The 20,768-nt window shown below is 33.4% G+C and overlaps 2 protein-coding genes across 4 annotated transcripts in view; one reads left to right on the forward strand and one right to left on the reverse strand.

Annotated features, from left to right (window-relative positions):
• Nucleotides 1-13,913, forward strand: part of LOC110634988 (uncharacterized) — a 28,639-nt gene extending 14,726 nt beyond the window's left edge. Inside the window, exon 6 of the mRNA XM_058132432.1 lies at nt 13,487-13,913. Coding sequence (XP_057988415.1) covers nt 13,487-13,567 — 81 coding nt within the window. The 3' untranslated portion in view covers nt 13,568-13,913. The remainder of the gene's footprint in view (nt 1-13,486) is intronic.
• A 267-nt stretch (nt 13,914-14,180) lies between these two features.
• Nucleotides 14,181-20,342, reverse strand: LOC110635012 (alkaline/neutral invertase E, chloroplastic). 3 transcript variants are annotated; one of them, XM_021784191.2, is made up of 7 exons: nt 20,073-20,342; nt 18,773-19,492; nt 18,090-18,255; nt 17,775-17,986; nt 16,293-16,786; nt 16,140-16,188; nt 14,181-14,755 (listed from the first exon to the last, which is right to left on the reverse strand). In XM_021784191.2, the coding sequence occupies exons 2-7, from the start codon at nt 19,412-19,414 to the stop codon at nt 14,429-14,431; spliced, it is 1,890 nt and encodes a 629-aa protein (XP_021639883.2). In that variant the 5' UTR covers nt 19,415-19,492; nt 20,073-20,342; the 3' UTR covers nt 14,181-14,428. The 3 variants fall into 3 exon arrangements, with proteins under 3 accessions (XP_021639883.2, XP_057988328.1, XP_057988361.1); XM_058132345.1 differs by having other exon boundaries at nt 18,773-19,415; nt 20,073-20,306; XM_058132378.1 differs by having other exon boundaries at nt 19,960-20,306.
• Between the last annotated feature and the right edge of the window lie 426 nt (nt 20,343-20,768).

Consider the following 20,768-nt stretch of genomic DNA (forward strand, 5'->3'; position numbering starts at 1 on the left):
AATTGAGTTTTGTTATCATCAAAAATGGGGAGATTGTTGACCCCATGAGCTCAAAGGAGCATAAATTTTGATAATAACAAAACTCAACTAGAATTAAACTAACCTTGTTTTAAGTGTTGTGCTTCTTTAAGGATAAAAAAAAAAAAGATTCTTGGAGTTGATGATGAACTTGTGTTTTAAAGAAAGGTTAACATCCTAAGATAACACAAGATGAATTAAAGACAAAGAAGAAAGAAAAGGTTATCTTCCAAGCTGCATTGAAGATCAAATTTGAAGGTACATGTAGTATAGAAGTAAGTTTGCACTTTTAGGATTGCTTATGAAAAGATTTGAGGAGTATAAGCCAATGATACTTATTTTTAATCTCTCAAATTCTTATTCTAAGTTTTCAAAACTTGTTTTTGAATCATTAATGGCCTAAAAGTATTTTATTATAATTTGGTGTAAAGTTTTGAAGTTTTTAAAGTTATGCAGAAAAGTTTTCCTGGTATGCTAACTGGTTTGATACTTGTTCTGGTATGCTAACTGTCTTAACTCTGCACAACATCACAGAAAACGATAAAATAATGGCTATTTTCTTGAAATTTGAAATTGTAACGTTCAAATGAGTTCTCAAACAGTCAAAAACATTTCAAAGCTATAAATACACATATCCTTGGCCATTTTGCACTTAATGAAAGTCTCTCTACTGTTCCTAACCTTTTAAGATCATTAAAACTTTCATTCAAAGTGCTCAAATTATTTTCATTGCTCATTATTGGCTTACCTACTCATCTCTTCTTTATAGATTCTGTTGTATTGAGTGAGATTGAGTTTTAAACACCTTCTTAGCATTTATGAGAAGTCATACAAGCACCTATTGAAGCTTGATTGTGAAAAGTGTTTGGGATAACACTTGGTAGAAGTGTGAAGCTACTTGTAAAAGCTTTGGTGTGAAGATTTGTAAAGGGCATTTGTCTCTTGCCTTTAAAAGAGAAGATCAGTGGAGTGAAGACTCAAAGTGGGATCTTTGAGAGAGTGGACGTAGGCTAGTTGTGGCCGAACCACTATAAAAATTCAGTGTTCAATTTTCTCAACCCTTACTCTTTAAATTTATGCATTTTTATTTTCTAGTTGAAGTATTTTTGCTGAGTTGAAAATTGATACTGTTTACTGTCAACACTACTGCAAATAGAAAAATTCTGTTTATTGTTGAATCTGCTGATATCTGATATAATTTGCCTATTGTTATATCTGCTGTTAATTGATATATTCTCTTTACTACTCTGTTTGCAGCGATGTGATTTTATTCAGATTACTGAAATTTTTACTGAGTGCCAATATATTCTGTTAGATCATTATATTGAATGCTTATGAGCCAACTCTGCATAAATTAATTATTGGAGCAGTATCACACACATTTCACAGTAGAAAAATTAGGTTGAACTAAGCTGCAATTTTTCAAAGATTTTGAGCAAGAACTGAAAAATTTTTTTAAGTCCAATTCACCCCCCTCTTGGACATATTTTGGGACATCACATGATTTTAGCAAGCACCCAAATTGCTGGATATTTTTTACATGAAATTTCACCAAGTACTATGCATGGATTTAAGGCATTTAGGCTTTCCTTACCACATAACTTCTTTAACTTATACACTTCCTAGTTTCAGATTATAAAAATCTCCTCCATATTAGATTTTAGAAGTCCTAGTAGATCCCTTCAGTGAGTGCTCTTTTAGATATACTACCTCTGCCTTCTACTATTTGTTAATTGTTACAAGTCTGGCTCTATTTAACACTCTTTCTGCAATTTCCTTCAAGCTGTGACCATATGAAGTTACCTTAATGCAGATCAAACTGCTTTCTTATGTAATTTGTCTAATTTTAACCTGCCTACTTCAGTTTCCTCATTTGGGAGCATTGATCATTCAATAACTTCTCTTTGCATTCTGTAACATAAAATACATGAGAATTGAGACACGTTAAAAATTGTCTATCTAGATTGACTGCTATTATTGTAGTAGTCTTCCAATGCAAGATGTCTGAGTTTTATATGTGATGTCCCAAAATATGTCCAAGAGGGGGGTGAATTGGACTTTAAAAATAATTTTTCGGTTCTTGCTCAAAACTTTTAAAAAATTGCAGCTTGGTTCAACCTAATTTTCTACTGTGAAATATGTGCAATATTACTCAATTGATAAGTTGATACAAAGTTGGCTCATAAGCATTCAGTATACTGATCTAATAAGATATATTGGCATTCAGTAAGAATTTCAGTAATCTGAATAAAATCACAACACAACAAACGGAGCAGTAAATAGAATATATTAGTTGACAGCAGATATAACAGCAAGCAAATTATATCAGATATCAGCAGATTTAACAGTAAACCAATTATCTCAGTTTGCAGCATAGTTAACAGTAAACAGTATCAATTTTCATCTCAGCAAAAACACTTCAATCAGAAAGTTAAAATGCATAAATGTAAAGAGTAAGGGTTGAGAAAGTTGAACACTGAATTTTTATAGTGGTTCGGCTCAACTAGCCTACATCCACTCTCTCAAAGATCCCACTTTGAGTCTTCACTTCACTAATATTCTCTTTTAAAGGAAAGAGGTAAAAGCCCTTTACAAATCTTCTCACCAAAGCTTTTACAAGTAGCTTCACACTTCTACCAAGTGTTATCCCAAACACTTTTCACAATCAAGCTTCAATAGGTGCTTGAATGACCTCTCATAAATGATAAGAAAGTGTTTAAAACTCAATCTCACTCAATACAACAGAATCTATAAAGAAGAGATAAGTAGGTAAGCCAATGATGAGCAATAAAAACAATTTGAGCACTTTGAATGAAAGATTTAATGATCTTAAAAGGTTAGGAACAGTAGAGAGACTTTCATTGAGTGCAAAATGGCCAAGAGTAAGTGTATTTATAGCTTTGGATCATTTCTGACCGTTTGAGAACTCATTTGAACATTACAATTTCAAATTTCAAGAAAATAGCTGTTATTTTGTCTTTTTCTGTGATGTTGTGCAGAGTTGAGACAGTTAGCATACCAGAAAAAGTAGCAAATCAGTTAGCATACTAAAACAAGTAGCAAACCAGTTAGCATACCAGGAAAACTTTTCTGCATAACTTTGAAAACTTTAAAACTTTTCACCAAATCATAATTAAATGCTTTTAGGCCATTGATGATATTTAAAAGAAAATAATTGAGGGATTAAAAATAAGTATCATTGGCTTCTACTCCTCAATTCTTTTCACAAGCAATCCTAAAAGTTAAAACTAACTTTTATACTACATGTACCTTCAAATTTGATCTTCAATGCAGCTTTGGAAGGTAACATTTTCTTCCTTTATCTCATTTGATTTATCCTGCATTATCTTAAAATGTCATCCTTTCTTTAAAAGCACGAATCCATCATGAATTCCTTGAGTCTTTTTCTTTGTTCTTTGAGAAGCACAACACTTAAAACAAGGTTAGTTTGATTCTAGTCGAGTTTTGTTATCATCAAAATCTATGCTCCTTTGAGCTCATGGGGTCAACAATCTCCTCCTTTTTGATGATGAAAAAACTCAATTGAATCACCGTGTAAGAATTGACAAGTGTGAGTATGTGTATGAATGTATATGTGGGAATAACTCCCCCTATGTATGTGCCTATATCAACACATATTAACAAATAACTCCCCCTTAATAATTTCAATGAAATATTCATAAGCATTTTCTGTCACAAGGAGTTTTAGGCAAGTGTGACTAAAATACTAACTAAATATGCACAATATATTTTCATAAGCTATATCAACAATATATTAATCACAAGCTATATCAACAAGATCACTCATTCATTTCTCCCCCTTTTTGTCAGCATCAAAAGAATATGGGAGAAAACATGTAAATGTGTATAAACCAAAATTCAGTTTAAGTGTAGTGAACAAAATAGTCAAAATAGTAGATAATATAGCAAACTAATTAAAGTCCAGAAAACTAAAAATAGAAAACAGAGTAGCAAACTAAGAGACAGACTGTCAGACAAAATAAAATCAGTAAACATCCAGTATGGGGATTTATCCTTTTAGCCTAGAGCTTCTTCTGATTTGTTTTGGAGCGGCCATCTTCACCCTTTTTGGCTTGACAGGTTTATCACTTAAGGTTTGAAGGATTTCAGTAGCCATTGCAGTTCCAAGTGTTAAGGGAACAATAGGGCCAGCAACTAACTCAGATGCAGCAATAGTACCAGATTTCGCAGTAGGCTTTTTGCCAGTTTTAGCCTTTTTGCCAGATGGTTTACTAGTTTCTTCTTTCTGCTTGCTTCTTTGTTCCTCTTTAGCTGTTTTTGCCTTTCCTTTTGCAAGTGTAGCAGGAGCAGGAGTCTGTGGTTTCGGCTCAAAAGCAGAGTCACTCATGTCATCTCTATTTCCTTCTTTGCTGCCTCCTTTTCCATTACCATCATCGGATTCTTCTTCCTCTTTTTCAGTTTCTTCTTCCTCCTCTTCTCTTCTTCCTCTTCTTCTTGTTCTGTTTCCTTTTCTTCTTCCTCTTCTTCTTCTTGTTCTGTTTCCTTTTCTTTTTCAGTTTGTGGAATAGAACCAGTAGCAGCAGCCTTACTGGTTTCTCCAGCTTCAGTGCTTGAAAGACCCCAATGAACTTTGATTTTGAATAGTTCTTCCACAATTTTATACATTAACATCAAAGTTCCATCAATCTTAGAATCAAGTGCATTCATAAGAACAGTTTGAAAAGATCTAAATTTCTGTATTTCTCCAAATTCAATCTCAACAAATTGCCTTAAATTATTCACTTTTTCCAGAATTTCTTCAACATCAAAAGCACCACTTGCACTATCCTTAGAACTAACACCTTGTTCAAACCTTAGTTTTCTGCCATCATCATCTTTCTGCAGACTTGTAATTGGGATCATATTTGTTCTAAGTTTATCAGTTTCCAGGGGTATCCCAAAGTCTCTAAATAGGCCATTAAGAAGATGGGCATAGGGTAGTTTGTAGGGTGGTTTCCATTTCATAATTTGTTTCAGCATAAAGTAGGCAAGATTAAACTCAATTTCATTCACAATATGCCAAATTATGCAGAGATCAAGTGTGCTTAAATAGTTTGAACTACCAGTTCTAGGATTCAGCACATAAATGATGAAGCTATGAAGGATTTTGATGTGTTGGTGAGCATGGGTGATGCTAGTCTTATCTTTCACTTCTCCTTTAAATACTTCTGCCTCAAAATCTCTTTTATTGAACTCTCCAACAGCAAATACTTCTTTGTGAGAACAGATTCTATTCCCACTGTTAGGGATGCCTAGGGCTCTGGCTAACCTTTCTACTGTCACCTCATAAACTTTTCCTTTCATTTTAACCTTAAAAGATTCATCACTTTTAGCATCATCAACTCTTAAATTTCTATAGAATTCATGAACTAAATCCACATATATTCCCTCAGTATTAGAGCATAATTTCCCCCATTTTTGATATTCAAACAGAGGCTGTAAAGGAACAGAGACTTCATTAAAAGTAGGCCAGTGAATGTACCTTGGTTCATGAATGGCCCTTTCCATAAGCACAATTGGAGCTTTTAAAGTCTTTTTCTTCTTAGAATCTTTTTCCTAGACAGGCTCACTAGTCCTCTTCTTGGACTTTTCTTTTGATTTTCTAATGACCAGAGGAACTTCTCTTTGTGGAGGAGGTGATGCAGGGACACTGGCATTGGTAGAATCTGAAGATGATGAGGGTGTGGTGACCTTTTCTTTGCCTTTTCCATTTGACCGTGCCATGACCAAATCAGAAAAAGTTGGCAGTAGGGATAGAGAAAGCTAGGTTCACAAAATGAACAATGTGAGCAGCCAACGTATAACCATAAGAAGTATATCAACACATTTTTTTTTCACACAATGTTATGATTATTCAAAAATTTTAGGACTGATAGTAAGAAATATTAAGGTTTTTGAGAATCAACAACAACAAATTCATGATTTTGTCATATAGCACATTTTGGTGTAATGTGAATACTCAAAATAAGAAAATCCATCAACTAATTTCAAGAGTGAGAGACGAAAGCAAAATAAACAAAAAAAAGTGTAAAACACGTATCCACTAATGTTTCGAAATCAATTCCTAATACTTGTAGAGAGAACACGAATCGATGACGACAACAGAGAATGCGTTGAAAAATTTTAACCCAATGAGAATCAATTTGAATGATTTCTTTCGGCAGATTGAGAGAGATATCGGGGAATGAATAGGAAGGATTTAGGGATTTTCTGTCTTGATGAATGCGAAATGATAGCTTTGTTTTAGAGCAAATGGGTTTCGGAAATTTTAAAGAAGACGAAGGGAAATAATGGTTGAGAGGGTTGTGAGTGAAACGGGTTAACAATGGAAAGAAGATGCATTCAATCAGATTTCGGGAAGAGATTCATTGGAAAAGGGAAAAATTTTGAAATTTACACTTGAAAAGACATAAATGGAGATTTTGCAGAGTGATTGATACCGTGTACCAGTGGAGAAGCAGAGAAGACTGATGGTTTTGCAAATTTTTGAGTCTCGCGCTAGAGGTTAATATATAAAAAGTCTATTTTGCCCTCTAAACACATAATGATACATTGCTTTAAATAAATGGGTATTTAAGTAATATGCCTTTTAAAAAAAACAGAATAGGCACTCAGAAAAGAAGAATAATCTTAGAATTTCAGTATAATCAGACCTGACTACCAGTTTGCCAATAAAGAATTAGGGGCAGTGGTAAAAGCACTTAGCAAACAAGAAAATTAGCAAACAGATTAGTATGCCACTGCAATCAAATTCTACAGAATACTGTTCACGTCAGATCAAACCCAGAAATTTTCAAATTGCACCAGAAATATCATAACACATTTTTAACACCACAAACCAACATATATTCACTTCATTTTCATATAGGAACATAAGTATGCATCAAAAGTTAAGCAAGAGCATCAGTCATACCAAGTTCTCTTCTTATTTTGCAAAAAGTTTCCTCATTAAGTGGCTTTGTAAAAATGTCAGCAAGCTGTTTTTTAGAAGGGACAAATTCAATTTGAATATCACCATCTTGAACATGATCCCTAATAAAATGATGTCTAATTTCAATATGCTTGCTTCTAGAGTGTTGGATAGGATTTTTTGACAAGTTTATAGCACTAGTGTTGTCACAGCTTATGGGAATATGATCAAATTTAATTTCAAAATCTTCAAGTTGTTGTTTCATCCACAAAATTTGTGCAACACAACTTCCAATTGCAATATATTCAGCTTCTACTGTAGAAAGTGCAACAGAAGTTTGCTTTTTACTGTGCCATGAAACTAATACATGACCTAGAAATTGACAAGTTCCAAAAGTGCTTTTTCTGTCCAATCTACTACTAGTAAAATCTGAATCATTATAACCAATAAGATCAAATGATTCACATTTTGGATACCACAAGCCAATGTTGTGTCTGCCAATGAGGTACTTAAAAATTCTTTTAACTGCTACAAGATGAGATTCTTTTGGACATGATTGAAATCTTGCACATAAACATACACTAAAATGAATGTCTGGTCTAGATGCTGTCAAGTAGAGTAAAGAACCAATCATACCTCTATAGAGTTTATTATCTATCTCCTTACCTTTTTCATATTTCTCTAATTTAACTGTTGAGCTCATGGGAGTTCCAATGCTTTTCATATCTTCCATTTTGAATTTCTTTAGCATATTCCTTATGTACTTGGATTGATTTATAAAAATTCCATCTTTCATTTGTTTGATTTGCAATCCAAGGAAGAAAGTAAGTTCACCCATCATACTCATTTCAAATTCACTTTTCATCATATTGGAAAATTTCTTACAAAGGGAATGGTTAGTAGCACCAAAAATGATATCATCTACATAGATTTGCACAATAAGCATGTCTTTTCCTAGTTTCTTAATGAAAAGAGTAGTATCCACTTTTCCTCTTTTAAAATTATTTTGAAGCAAAAATTTACCAAGTCTCTCATACCATGCTCTAGGAGCTTGCTTTAAACCATAGAGAAGCTTATAAACATGATTTGGAAAATGAGGGTCTTCAAAACCAGGAGGTTGAGCCACATAAACTTCTTCATCAATATATCCATTTAAGAATGCACTTTTAACATCCATTTGATAAAGCATGAAATTCTTAAAACATGCAAATATACACAACATTCTAATAGCTTCAATTATAGCAACCGGAGCAAAGGTTTCATCAAAATCAATACCTTTCTCTTGGTTGTATCCTTGAGCTACTAGTCTAGCTTTATTTCTAATTACATGTCCTTTTTCATCCATCTTATTCCTAAATACCCATTTAGTTCCAATAATAGAATACTTTTTAAGTTTAGGAACAAGTGTCCACACTTTATTTCTTTCAAATTGATTTAATTCCTCTTGCATAGCAAGAAGCCAATTTTCATCATTTTGAGCATCATTATATGTTTTGGGTTCAAATTGAGAGACAAAAGCAACATTGTCAAAATATCTTTTAAGTTGAGCTCTTGTCATCATTCTTTGTGATTGACTATCAAGAATGTCATCTTTGGAATGATTTCTATGGTACCTCCATTTTTGTGGAATGTCTTGATGTTGAGGTTCCTCAATTTGTAATTCTTCCACATTTGGTTGGGAGTCTTCTTGAATTTCAACATTTGTGGAACAAGGAAGTTCTTCTTCTTTGTCATTTTGATCATCCTCTACTAGTTATTTTGGATCAATCTCATCTTTATTTGAATTCTTTGAATTTAGAATCTGCTCAATTTCATCATCACAAGAATCTTTCCTTTGCAAGAAAGTGTTAGCATCATCAAAAAGTATATGCATTGATTCTTCCATGGTCAATGTTTTTCTATTGAAAATCCTATATGCTTTACTATTTGTTGAATAACCTAGAAATATTCCCTCACAAGATTTAACATCAAATTTCTTGAGATTGCTGTCTTTATTATTCAAAATGTAACATTTGCAACCAAAGACATGAAAATATGCAATATTAGGTTTTCTTCCTTTCCAAAGTTCATAAGGAGTTTTCTTTAAAATAGCTCTAATGGAAACTCTGTTCAGAATGTAGCATGCTGTATTTACAGCTTCTGCCTAGAAATATTTTGGTAAACTATTTTCATTCAGCATTGTTCTTGCCATTTCTTGCAAAGATCTATTTTTTCCTTTCAACAACTCCATTTTGTTGTAGAGTTCTAGGAGCTGAAAAAGTATGATAAATACCATTTTGAGAACAGAAATTTTCAAATAAACTATTTGCAAATTCCTTTCCATGATCACTCCTAAAAAATGTAATGCAATAGCTTTTTTCATTTTGAATTCTTTTGTAAAAAGCTTCAAATAAATCAAAGGTTTCATCTTTATGAGCAAGAAAGAAAGTCCATTTGAATCTTGAAAAATCATCAACAATTACAAATGTATATGCTTTGCCTCCTTGACTTCTAGGTGTGATTGGACCAAAACGATCAAGATGTAATAACTCCAATAGTCTAGACGTAGTTACAACATTTTTTGATTTAAAAGATGATTTTGTATGCTTACCAAGTGCACATGCTTTGCATTGAAACTCTTTTTCAAATCTTAACTTTGGAAGGCCTCTAACAAGATTTCTTCTAGAAAGTTTAGTAAGTGTACTCATGCTAGCATGTCCTAATTTTCTATGACACAACCATGTACTATTATCCGAAGTCATATAGCATGTTTCACAATTTTCTTTAAGACTTGTTAAATCAAGTAGGTAAATATTATTTATTCTAGCACCAGCAAACATAACATTATTTCCATGAATCTCACAATATGTAGAAGTAAAAATAACTTTAAAACCATTATCACACAGTTGACTAACACTTAAAAGATTATATTTTAATCCTTGTACTAATGCAACATTCTCAATGCAAGGATTTTTACCAATAGTTCCACATCCAATAATTTTAGCTTTACTTTTATCACCAAATCTGACATAACCTTCTTCTTTCAAAGTAAGAGAGGAGAATTTTCCTTTATTTCCTATCATGTGCCCAGAGCAGCCACTATCTATGTACCAGTGTTCTATTTCCAGCATACTCCTTAGGCAGACCTGAAATCAGTTAACTGTCCTTAGGTACCTAAGCAACTTTGGGTCCTTATATGTTAGTAATATTAGGTAGGGTTCCTTTAGGCACCCATACTTTCTTTGCCTTAAAGGTTCCTTTCTTAATAGGACAAGCATTAATCATATGACCTTTATGATTACAATAAAAGCATGTAATATTTGGTTAAAAAGAAGATGAAGATTTAAAAAAATAATGTTTGTATTTTCCATATTTCATAAATCCATCATAACCAATTCCAAATTTTTCATTTGTGGATCTTTGATTCCCAAGAAGTACATCAAGTGTTTCTTTTCCTTTCATAAATTTAGTTAAATCTCTTGTCAAAGATTCAAATTTTGCTTCAAGAATTCTATTTTTCTCAAGAAGTTGTTCGCAAACTTCTTTTGATCTTTGAAGTTCATCATTAACTTCCTTAAATAACTTCATTTGAGATTTGTAAAATTCATTTTCCTTTAAAACTATACTCAAAGAAATATTTTCTGATCTTAAAGCACAATTTTTATGTATCAAAATTTTGCATTTCTTTTTAAAAGATCTATATTTATCATATGTCTTTACAAATGCAAGTTCTAACTCATCAACATTAGAAGCTTCAAGATTTACCTCATTTTCACTATCTTCAATGTGCGAGCTTTCACCTTTTTCTTCAATTGCCATCATACAATTATTTGCAACATCTTTGTCACTTGTGTCATCATTTGATGAAGAGTCACTATCACTCCATGTTGCCGCCATTTTTTTTTACTTTTATTCTTTCTAAACTTATTTTTCTTCTTCATTGTAGGACACTTTGGCTTAATGTGGCCTGGTTTGTTACACTCATAACAAACTATTTCACTTGAATGATTTGGAGTCTTTGGAGCATATTTCTTTGTGAACTTCTTGTATTTGCTTCCACTTTTTCTAAATGCTCTTTTGAATTTCTTGACTATCATAGGCATATCTTCATCATCATCACTTGAAGCACTTGAATCATCACTTGAACTAGCTTTGAAAGCAACACTTTTCTTTTTCTCATCTACCTTTTCAAATATGAAGGCTATACCTTTCTTTTTCTTTTGATCACCTTCTTTCTCATCTTTCTTGTAGATCATCTCATGTGCAATGAGAGAACCAATTAGCTCATCATAGGTGTACTTTCTGAAATCCTTGGTGTCTTGAATAACAGTGGTCTTGGCTTCCCATGACTTTGAAAGAGATCTCAAAATTTTCTTTACGAGTTCTTGTTCCTCAAATTTCTTTCCAAGAGCTTTAAGAAGATTAACAAGATCTGTGAATCTGGTACTCATTTCAGCAATAGTTTCACCAGGTTTCATCTCAAATAACTCATAATCACGGATGAGGAGGTTTGCCTTTGACTCTTTCACCACATCGGTTCCTTCATATGTGACTTCTACTTTGTCCCATATTTCTTTTGTAGTTTGACACCCTGAAATACGATTATACTCATTAATATCAAGAGCACAATGAAGAATGTTAATAGCTTTGGCATTTGTAGAAATTTTTTTCCAATCATTGTCATCAAATTCAACTTCAGCTTTAGGAATTTGCACAGTTTCTTCACTAGTTTTATAAGGAATATAAGGACCATCTTTAATTATTCTCCAAGCATCAATATCAACAGATTGTATAAGATTTCTCATTCTAGTTTTTCAAAGAGATTAATTTGTGCCATTAAAAAGCGGTGGCCTAGTGATTGAATAACCTTCAGCTAAGGGAGCAGGTATACTAGTCGAGTTACTAGATGAGCCAGCCATGTGTATGGATCACTTTAAGGTGTTTAATCCTCAAGCAAGAGAGACAAGCTCTGATACCAAATTGATGTCCCAAAATATGTCCAAGAGGGGGGTGAATTGGACTTTAAAAATAATTTTTCGGTTCTTGCTCAAAATTTTTGAAAAATTGCAGCTTGGTTCAACCTAATTTTCTACTGTGAAATATGTGCAATACTGCTCAATTGATAAGTTGATACAAAGTTGGCTCATAAGCATTCAGTATACTGATCTAACAGGATATATTGGCATTCAGTAAGAATTTCAGTAATCTAAATAAAATCACATCACAGCAAACAAAGCAGTAAACAGAATATATTAGTTGACAACAAATATAACAGCAAGCAAATTATATCAGATATCAGCAGATTCAACAGTAAACCAATTATCTCAGTTTGCAGCAGAGTTAACAGTAAACAGTATCAATTTTCATCTCAGCAAAAACACTTAAATCAAAAAGTTAAAATGCATAAATGTAAAGAGTAAGGGTTGAGAAAGTTGAACACTGAATTTTTATAGTGGTTCGGCTCAACTAGCCCACATCCACTCTCTCAAAGATCCCACTTTGAGTCTTCACTCCACTAATCTTCTCTTTTAAAGGCAAGAGACAAAAACCCTTGACAAATCTTCTCACCAAAGCTTTTACAAGTAGCTTCACACTTCTACCAAGTGTTATCCCAAACACTTTTCACAATCAAGCTTCAATAGGTGCTTGAATGACCTCTCATAAATGATAAGAAAGTGTTTAAAACTCAATCTCACTCAATACAACAGAATCTATAAAGAAGAGATGAGTAGGTAAGCCAATGATGAGTAATAAAAATAATTTGAGCATTTTGAATGAAAGTTTTAATGATCTTAAAAGGTTAGGAACAGTAGAGAGACTTTCATTGAGTGCAAAATGGCCAAGAGTAAGTGTATTTATAGTTTTGGATCATTTCTGACCATTTGAGAACTCATTTGACCGTTATAATTTCAAATTTCAAGAAAATAACCATTATTTTGTCTTTTTCTGCGATATTGTGCAGAGTTGAGACAGTTAGTATACCAGAAAAAGTAGCAAATCAGTTAGCATACCAAAACAAGTAGCAAACCAGTGAGCATACCAGGAAAACTTTTCTGCATAACTTTGAAAACTTTAAAACTTTTCACCAAATCATAATCAAATACTTTTAGGCCATTGATGATATTTAAAAGAAAATAATTGAGGGATTAAAAATAAGTATCATTGGCTTCTACTCCTCAATTCTTTTCACAAGCAATCCTAAAAGTTAAAACTAACTTCTATACTATATGTACTTTCAAATTTGATCTTCAATGCAGCTTTGGAAGGTAACATTTTCTTCCTTTATCTCTTTTGATTCATCCTGTATTATCTTAAAATGTCATCCTTTCTTTAAAAGCACGAATCCATCATGAATTTTTTGAGTCTTTTTCTTTGTTTTTTGAGAAGCACAACACTTAAAACAAGGTTAGTTTGATTCTAATTGAGTTTTGTTATCATCAAAATCTATGCTCCTTTGAGCTCGTGGGGTCAACAATATGCTTTAAATTGATAACTTATTTAAGAAAAAAAATTAACAAAAATTTCAGTTTCCCCCCTTATGCTATATCATTATCACAGGTTTTGGATCTACTTGAAGATGCTTGTGAATCATTATTGGACAGCATCTTGGTAGAAAATGGTCACATTCTAAATTCTTAAGCCCTGGTTGAATTCTGGTTAAACTAAGCTTTTCCAATCCTTGTGTTTATGTAATCAAGAGATTACATTACGTACATCATGCTAGATTGTCTCATCATGGACCTTTTGCTCCCTGTTTTGCTCATGTTATGCCATGAATTATTATTGCATTGAAATTATTGACTGCCGTTTTGGATGCTAAATTTGAGGTAGCAATAAGTTTTGCTTCTAGTCAGGCAAGCATGTGTGATCTCCATGTTTATTGATTTGTTGAGATGTATTTTTCCTCTTTGCAACTTGCAAGTCACCTAATATTAGTGCAAATGGTACATTTTTTTTTCATTAAACCAGAGCATTCTTCTTAAATTTCTAATAATTCTCAAGAGAACATTTGTTCATTCAAAAGGCTTTGTCAAATGCATACTGGCTGTTGATAATCCTACCGACCTCAGCAAATTTCGTAGTTAAGAACAGATAATGAAACAGATCATATTGCAACAGCTTCTGTAGAAATTTCTCCATTTCAGAATGTATCTAAAGTTGAAAAGTGAAGAGCCATTTTTTCCTTTGGGAAGATACAAGTGTGAAACAATCAATCTATTGATATTGGTAGACTCTAAGGATTCTTCCTATATACAAAACTTGGGCATTTCATAAGAGTTCATTAACCAATTCATGTTTACAATACCAATTCTCTTCATTGCTCAAAGGAATGAGGTATCGATCATCATCAATATTCCCACAGCTATATTATGTCCGCAACAATATTACAATGGTGGTATGACACAGAATAGCACACTCATGCTGTATAATTTATTATCTTACAAAATGTAGACGTCTAAATAATCTGCTGAACCATCTCTTGAACTTCACAGTATGAGATCATACTATGAACGGTTGCTTAAATCCAACCCGGCCACGTTTCCTCCTCGGATTGGCATTGATCATGTCACAAAGGGTATTTAGAAGCTCTGAATCTTCTTCATTTACAAGGATCCTTGCTGCACTTGGATTGTCAAGAAGGAGCTTGGCAACAAGATAACCTGCAATTGACCAGGTTTGAAATAGCCGAGCCTGTTTTCCAATAAACCTTGCTTTCTTAGTATCATAGTATTCTGGCCACTTGTCTCTAGATATGCGCCGCTCAGCAAGCTTAACCGCTCTTTCTGCAATCTTTGGTCTATTCATCTTTATGCAAGCCACAGTGAGCTGAAAGAAGCCTCTTAAATATGTTAGTTAAATACAGATTGCTTACATCACAACTCTATGCAAAGAAAAAATGGATAATTTCACAAATGTACCATGTGAATGAAGGCTTTATCACTAAAGAATAAAATTTCATTTTTATCAAAATGGTACTCTGAGCTTCTGCACAGTCACAGTCTATTAAATTGTTAAACATAATGCTGATGTGATGATGTTTTTGAAATACTGGCAATGAATTAAGCTTGTCGCCTCAGTGAACCATTAACTGCTTCAAGGGACAATCTAACAAGATTAGTTCAAGATACAGTTTTGATTAGAATGAAAGTTTTGATAAAGAGCTAAATCACAAGTTACAAAATTATTCCAAGAAAAAATCAACAGAAAATGGCAGTTTGTAAATGCTCCAGTACTACACAAATTAGAGTGATAAAGCACTCTATGAATTACCCAATGCATAGAAGATAATAAGATACGGTTACACAAATATTGAGATGGTTAGAAAACTGTGTAGTTATATAACTGTATGCACATGAATGGGAGGTGAAAAGGGATATATATAACCCTGATAAAAAAAAAGGTACATCTGGATTGCAGGATGAGCTACAGCCTAATCAATGTGGTTGAAGAATTGCCTCACCCAATCAACTTTCAGGAAGCAACACCCCAAGAATACCCAGGCAACAAAATATTTGGAACACAGGCAACCACTCCAATTGTTTGACCATGACCATGACATGTGGCATATAAAGTTGCAAAACCATATAAACGTAAAACTAGAGACAGTATCAGGACAGAGATTAGGAATCTGATCATGCCCAATGCCAAAGGGAAATGAAGCCTCTGTTTAGTTTTATATGAATTCTAATAAATAAAAGCAGGACCTAGCAGTGTTGGCAACCATAATGAACCCTCTTAAAAATGATTAACCTTTCAAATTGTCAACATTGATGGCTCATCTACAACCACAAAGTATTCTCATATTAGTCTTGAAATGAATGTACACGAAAAGAACATATCTTCTGACATCATATACTTACGAAGGGTATGAATATCATATGCAGAAATTTGACAGAAATATGCCCATTTTAGATTGCACATAAACACAATATCAGATCGCAGGCAGCAAGAAAGAGAGGCTACACATAAATCTCACTGGTCTTCTAGTTCATTCATGTTATGCAGTGGCAAAGCCTTGTCATGGTTGCAGTTATTATTCTTACATAAGATCAAAAGCTCATAAAGGTTTGTTAAAATGACCTAAACACTAACAATTGCCAAAACGAAAGATGCTAGAAGGATGGCAGTGGCAGAATATAAAGTTCATTACAGCTCTGTTATAGAAAGATGAATAAACCAGTGAGTTGAAATTCAGAAACACTAAACTAACCTGCCAGAGTAAAGTTGGCCAAGAACCTCCATTGTGGTAAGACCACGGACTGCAGCAAAATGCAAGTCAAGGATTGGTGGAAGAAAGCTAGTAATAACACATAGTAAAAGCAAATTAAGAAGTGCAGCATGCGGATCAAGGTAAAGCATTTACGTGTTCTTAGGATCACTGCCTGTAATAATTCGCCATTCCTGGCCCTCAAGACTGGGATAGCATATTTTGAATGGCATCTCAGTCACTAAATCTGCCCATTTTGCTTCAATAAGATCCAATATGGCATGTGACTGATCCACCGTTGCAAGACTACTTATTATAGACCATAAGTTTCCAAGAGAGAAGAAACGGAAGTCCATGTGAGCAGGCTGCAGGTTTCCAATCAAATAACCTCCTCTATTTGGCATGAAGTCCACTAACCATGAAGGGATTTGATCCGGGTAGATATTAAACTTATTGACTGCATCATATGAGTATTCCTCAGTCTTGTAACGGTAGATCTCATTAATTTTTTTCATATCAATCCAATAGTATTCCCTTATGTGGAAAGATAGCGCAACTAGACGATTGTTAAGAGCTCTAATGAGGTCAGCTGATCCATCCTCGGGAGCAAGCATTTCACGTGCACAAAGTAATGCTGAATAAAAGAGTGCCTGCAACATTACGTGCAAATTTTACCACAAGAATTATGTGCCTATAAATGGCTAACAAATTTAAAATTCCAACAGATACAAGCATACGAGGCCATGAGCATCAATTTCATCACCCTTTCAAAATATATACAAGGTCCTCTAAGAATATCTGATGAATTTCATTTTCCCTTCTAGATGATGAAATAATGAGTGACCATCATACTTCAAATTGAAAGATCATAACTTGAAAAGAATAAGCTAATAGTTTTTTTTTTCGATGGAATACTAAAGGTCATCAGCTGAAAAGAATAAGCCTAGGAAGTTCCGATGTTAACATGATAAAGAATTTACAAAAGAAACAATCTGTTAGAAGAAAACTAAAGTAAATGTAGGAACTCAAACTGAAACTTTCTATAGCAAAGTTCCAATAGATGATCACTCTACCATTTACTGGTCCTAACATAATGCATGTATTTCAAAGAAAGCAATGATAAAATTGTGGTAGCACCAACCCAATTCTTGAAATCTGGTCAGTTCATCAACAGAAGTTCCAGAGTGCGTAAATTGTTTGCATGTGAATTACTAATTACTATCAAGCCAACACCATTGCTACGCCTCTAATTATGGAAATACCAAGGAAGATTTTAACTAAAGTAACAGGACGTGACTGGCAGCCAAGATTGTGTAGAAATCACCAATTTTTTTCCTTGTAGATGAGGAAATTCTTTCTTCTATTTCTTTAAAGTCTTCTTTCAAGAGTGCAAACCGCTTGACTATCAGAGACATGCAAATGTATCAAACTTGTAGACTCTTCAAGAAAACAAAAGGCATACAAATCCTCGGTAAGAACACTGAAGAGACAAAAACATAAAAAAAACAACCATTTTCACTATTAATAATGATTAACCAATATAATAATCTTTACATAAGCTATCCTGAAGAAAGGCTGGCAAACAAAAGTGAAGGAGTCGATTACTATCTAAAATTGAACAAAGAAAAGATTATGAACCTGAATCTCCAATGGATGTCCATGAATTCCCATGCGACGATCTATCATGCAAGAACCATCCGTCACCAATAACGTTGGAAACATATCAAAACCATCAGCAAGACACAGTTTTAAAATCATTTTAATCCCAGTTTGCACATCAACTCTCTCTTGCACGGAAAGATCTCCGGAGCATTTTCCATAAGCTCGTAACAATATAATCCACCACAATCCTGACAGAAAGATGATAATTCATAAGGAAAATTCTCTAACATTAAAGGTGTAACCACCAGAAAGATTCTCAATGAAATAAACTCAGGTGATCACTTTACTTACCAGAATCAACTGGTGCAACTCGACCAATTGCTGCTTCACCAAAGTCAGGATCTAAAATGTCCTCAGTAGCAGAATCATCACCATCAAGGGGAACAGTGCGCACCTTGAAATTAGCAGGCATCAACCCTTGACCAGGACTATGACAATCCATGGTTTTCTCCCAACTCTGTTGATAGGGCATTAGTCAGGAAACTGATTGAACTAAAAATAAATAGCACAAATTCATTATATTACAATTTCTGAAGAGGTTTACGATAGCGGGACACACTGGGCATGAATCCAAAGACAGCTTTAACTCACATGTTTGCAAATAAAAACCATAACGTGACTAGCATATTCCTTATGCAAGTTCCTTCAAAAACCAAACTTATGATGAATAGCTTTTCAAAAGGATCATCCCTACTAGAATGATAATCAAACAACTTCACAACATGCCTGATATGGGCTCCAGAAGGATGATCTAATCATAAAGCTTTATAATTCACATATTCAGAAAAATAAGTAAAAGAAGAACTTCTGACACACGAAATTGTAAAGCTAGTGACATAATATTGTTTTTGAATGTAGAAGCAACATCACCCTAAAAAATGACAATAAGGTAAAACAAGAGAAGGTGGGGGAGGGAGGGAAGCAAATAGTTTAAATATTTAATTAACAACTTAATCAAGTGAAATTAACATTACCTGCAATTGAAGGGTATAAAGGATGAAATTCCGTACAATATCATACTCTCCCTTCAAAAGGAAAGCTATTCCTGAAGGAATGAAGTCTCGAATAAAGACCTGATCATAGTTCAGAATGCTAGTATCGGATGGATCATTAGCAGCAATTGTCCCAATAGGATTACCACAATAGTAAACAACTGATGCTCGGAGGAGATCCCATGCTTCTTCCTCAACTGATCCCTCATGTGCCTTGTGTGATTTTTCCCTAACTGTTGCTGCTGAAGCTACATTACCATTCACTGTGACACCTACTGTATTTACAGGACGTGATATAGGTGGTAAATTCTCATTTGCAGTTACCCCACTAACACTATCAGCCCTTTGGCACTTGAATCTCATAGATTCCAGCCTCTTAGCACGTTGAGTTTCCACATAGCATGCAACATCCTCACCCTGACATGCATTGATCCACGTATATTTCCATAACATTCTCGAACAATTTTTTGACTTTTGGTACAGTGAACCTCCATTATTTCTACAGTTTACTCTGGATTTAAAGAAAAGCACAGACTTCCAATTGTTGATATATGGATCAGAACAAGTGTGAGGTAAACCACCAGATAGAGCTCGTAAAACTGCTTCTGAAGCAGCCATGGTCATGCTGAAAGTTATGGTTGTTAATTTCTTCAACTCATTACACAAGAGAGGACAACCTCTCCACTTACAATAAATAAAGACCTATGCGAACAAAAAATAAATTATAAAATTCCAAAATGATATAGTTGAAAGATAAATGTGATTCACCATGCAAAATTTAATTTTAAAATGTGATAGCTCGATTATGACATAAATTCAATATGAAAAAATTTCACAAAATCCAAAAGTGCAGGAAAAGCAAAGCACACAAACCCTTTCATCAAAAGGGAAAGATCCACTGAATACTGAAAGAATTATTAAGTTCTATAGAAAAACAACTTTGGCTTATAGGCAAAACAGAGATTCAAATGAAGCAATACTCATTCAAAATACTAAAAGCTAGATAACAAATCCCAATTCAAAAGGGTAAAAGTGCTGCTGATATCTACAATAAGACACTGTTTGTTTTGTCAGGTATATTCAAGCTTTGATTTTCCCAGTATTATCAGCAACCAAATAGAGCCCACAATTCAATAATACCAAAAATCTTTCATACATACTGCACTCACCAGAAATATTTGAACAGTTTTGAATACCAGTAAGTTACTTTGTTAAGCTCAAAGGTTTCAGTTTAAGACCGTAGACATAAGGTGATGAGGAAAGCTGAGGGAGATTTACTGACCTCTTATCTCTTCAAGTTTTGATTTTTGGGTGTCTATATGCTTCAAGATACTTGTTTTCTCGGGAAAGAAGGAAGGATTTTGGACAGTTATGGCAAAGCTTTTCCTTTTCTCGGCGGCCAAACAAGATTTCCTCTGGAGACGATTCGGATGTAAGGCCAAACGGCAGCGTTTAGGGGATAATCCATTTCTCCAACAGCAACTCGGTGACAAGTGGTGAGATTATATGCGACGAGGGTAAAGAGATTGGATTGGGCTTCAATGTCGAATTTCACACCTATATTTTTTTAAATTTTTATTAAATTAAATTATGAGAGGAAATATATATCCAAAATACCAAAATAATTTTACTTGCATTAGGGACCGAATATACAACTAGGAAGAAATCAAATAAAGAAACAAGTTTAATCATAACCATTTTTTTTTTATTATAAAGAGAAGATTTATAATCAATGAGATTTGAAAATTATACTAGCGTTTAATATTTTAAATTCATAATAAATTTAATTTAAATAAAAATTTTTTTCTTAAATTTAATTTAAGTAAAAATTTACCTATTATTTTTTATATTTATATTATTCAATAACATAAAATTTATAAATTTAAAGATTAAAAGAATAATTTATAAAAATTTACAATGATATACTAATAATTATTAAAATAATTAATAATCATTAAAATAATAAATAATTACTAAA

The sequence above is a fragment of the Hevea brasiliensis genome, chromosome 1, assembly GCF_030052815.1.
Source record: "Hevea brasiliensis isolate MT/VB/25A 57/8 chromosome 1, ASM3005281v1, whole genome shotgun sequence".
NCBI classification, from domain to species: Eukaryota; Viridiplantae; Streptophyta; class Magnoliopsida; order Malpighiales; family Euphorbiaceae; genus Hevea; species Hevea brasiliensis.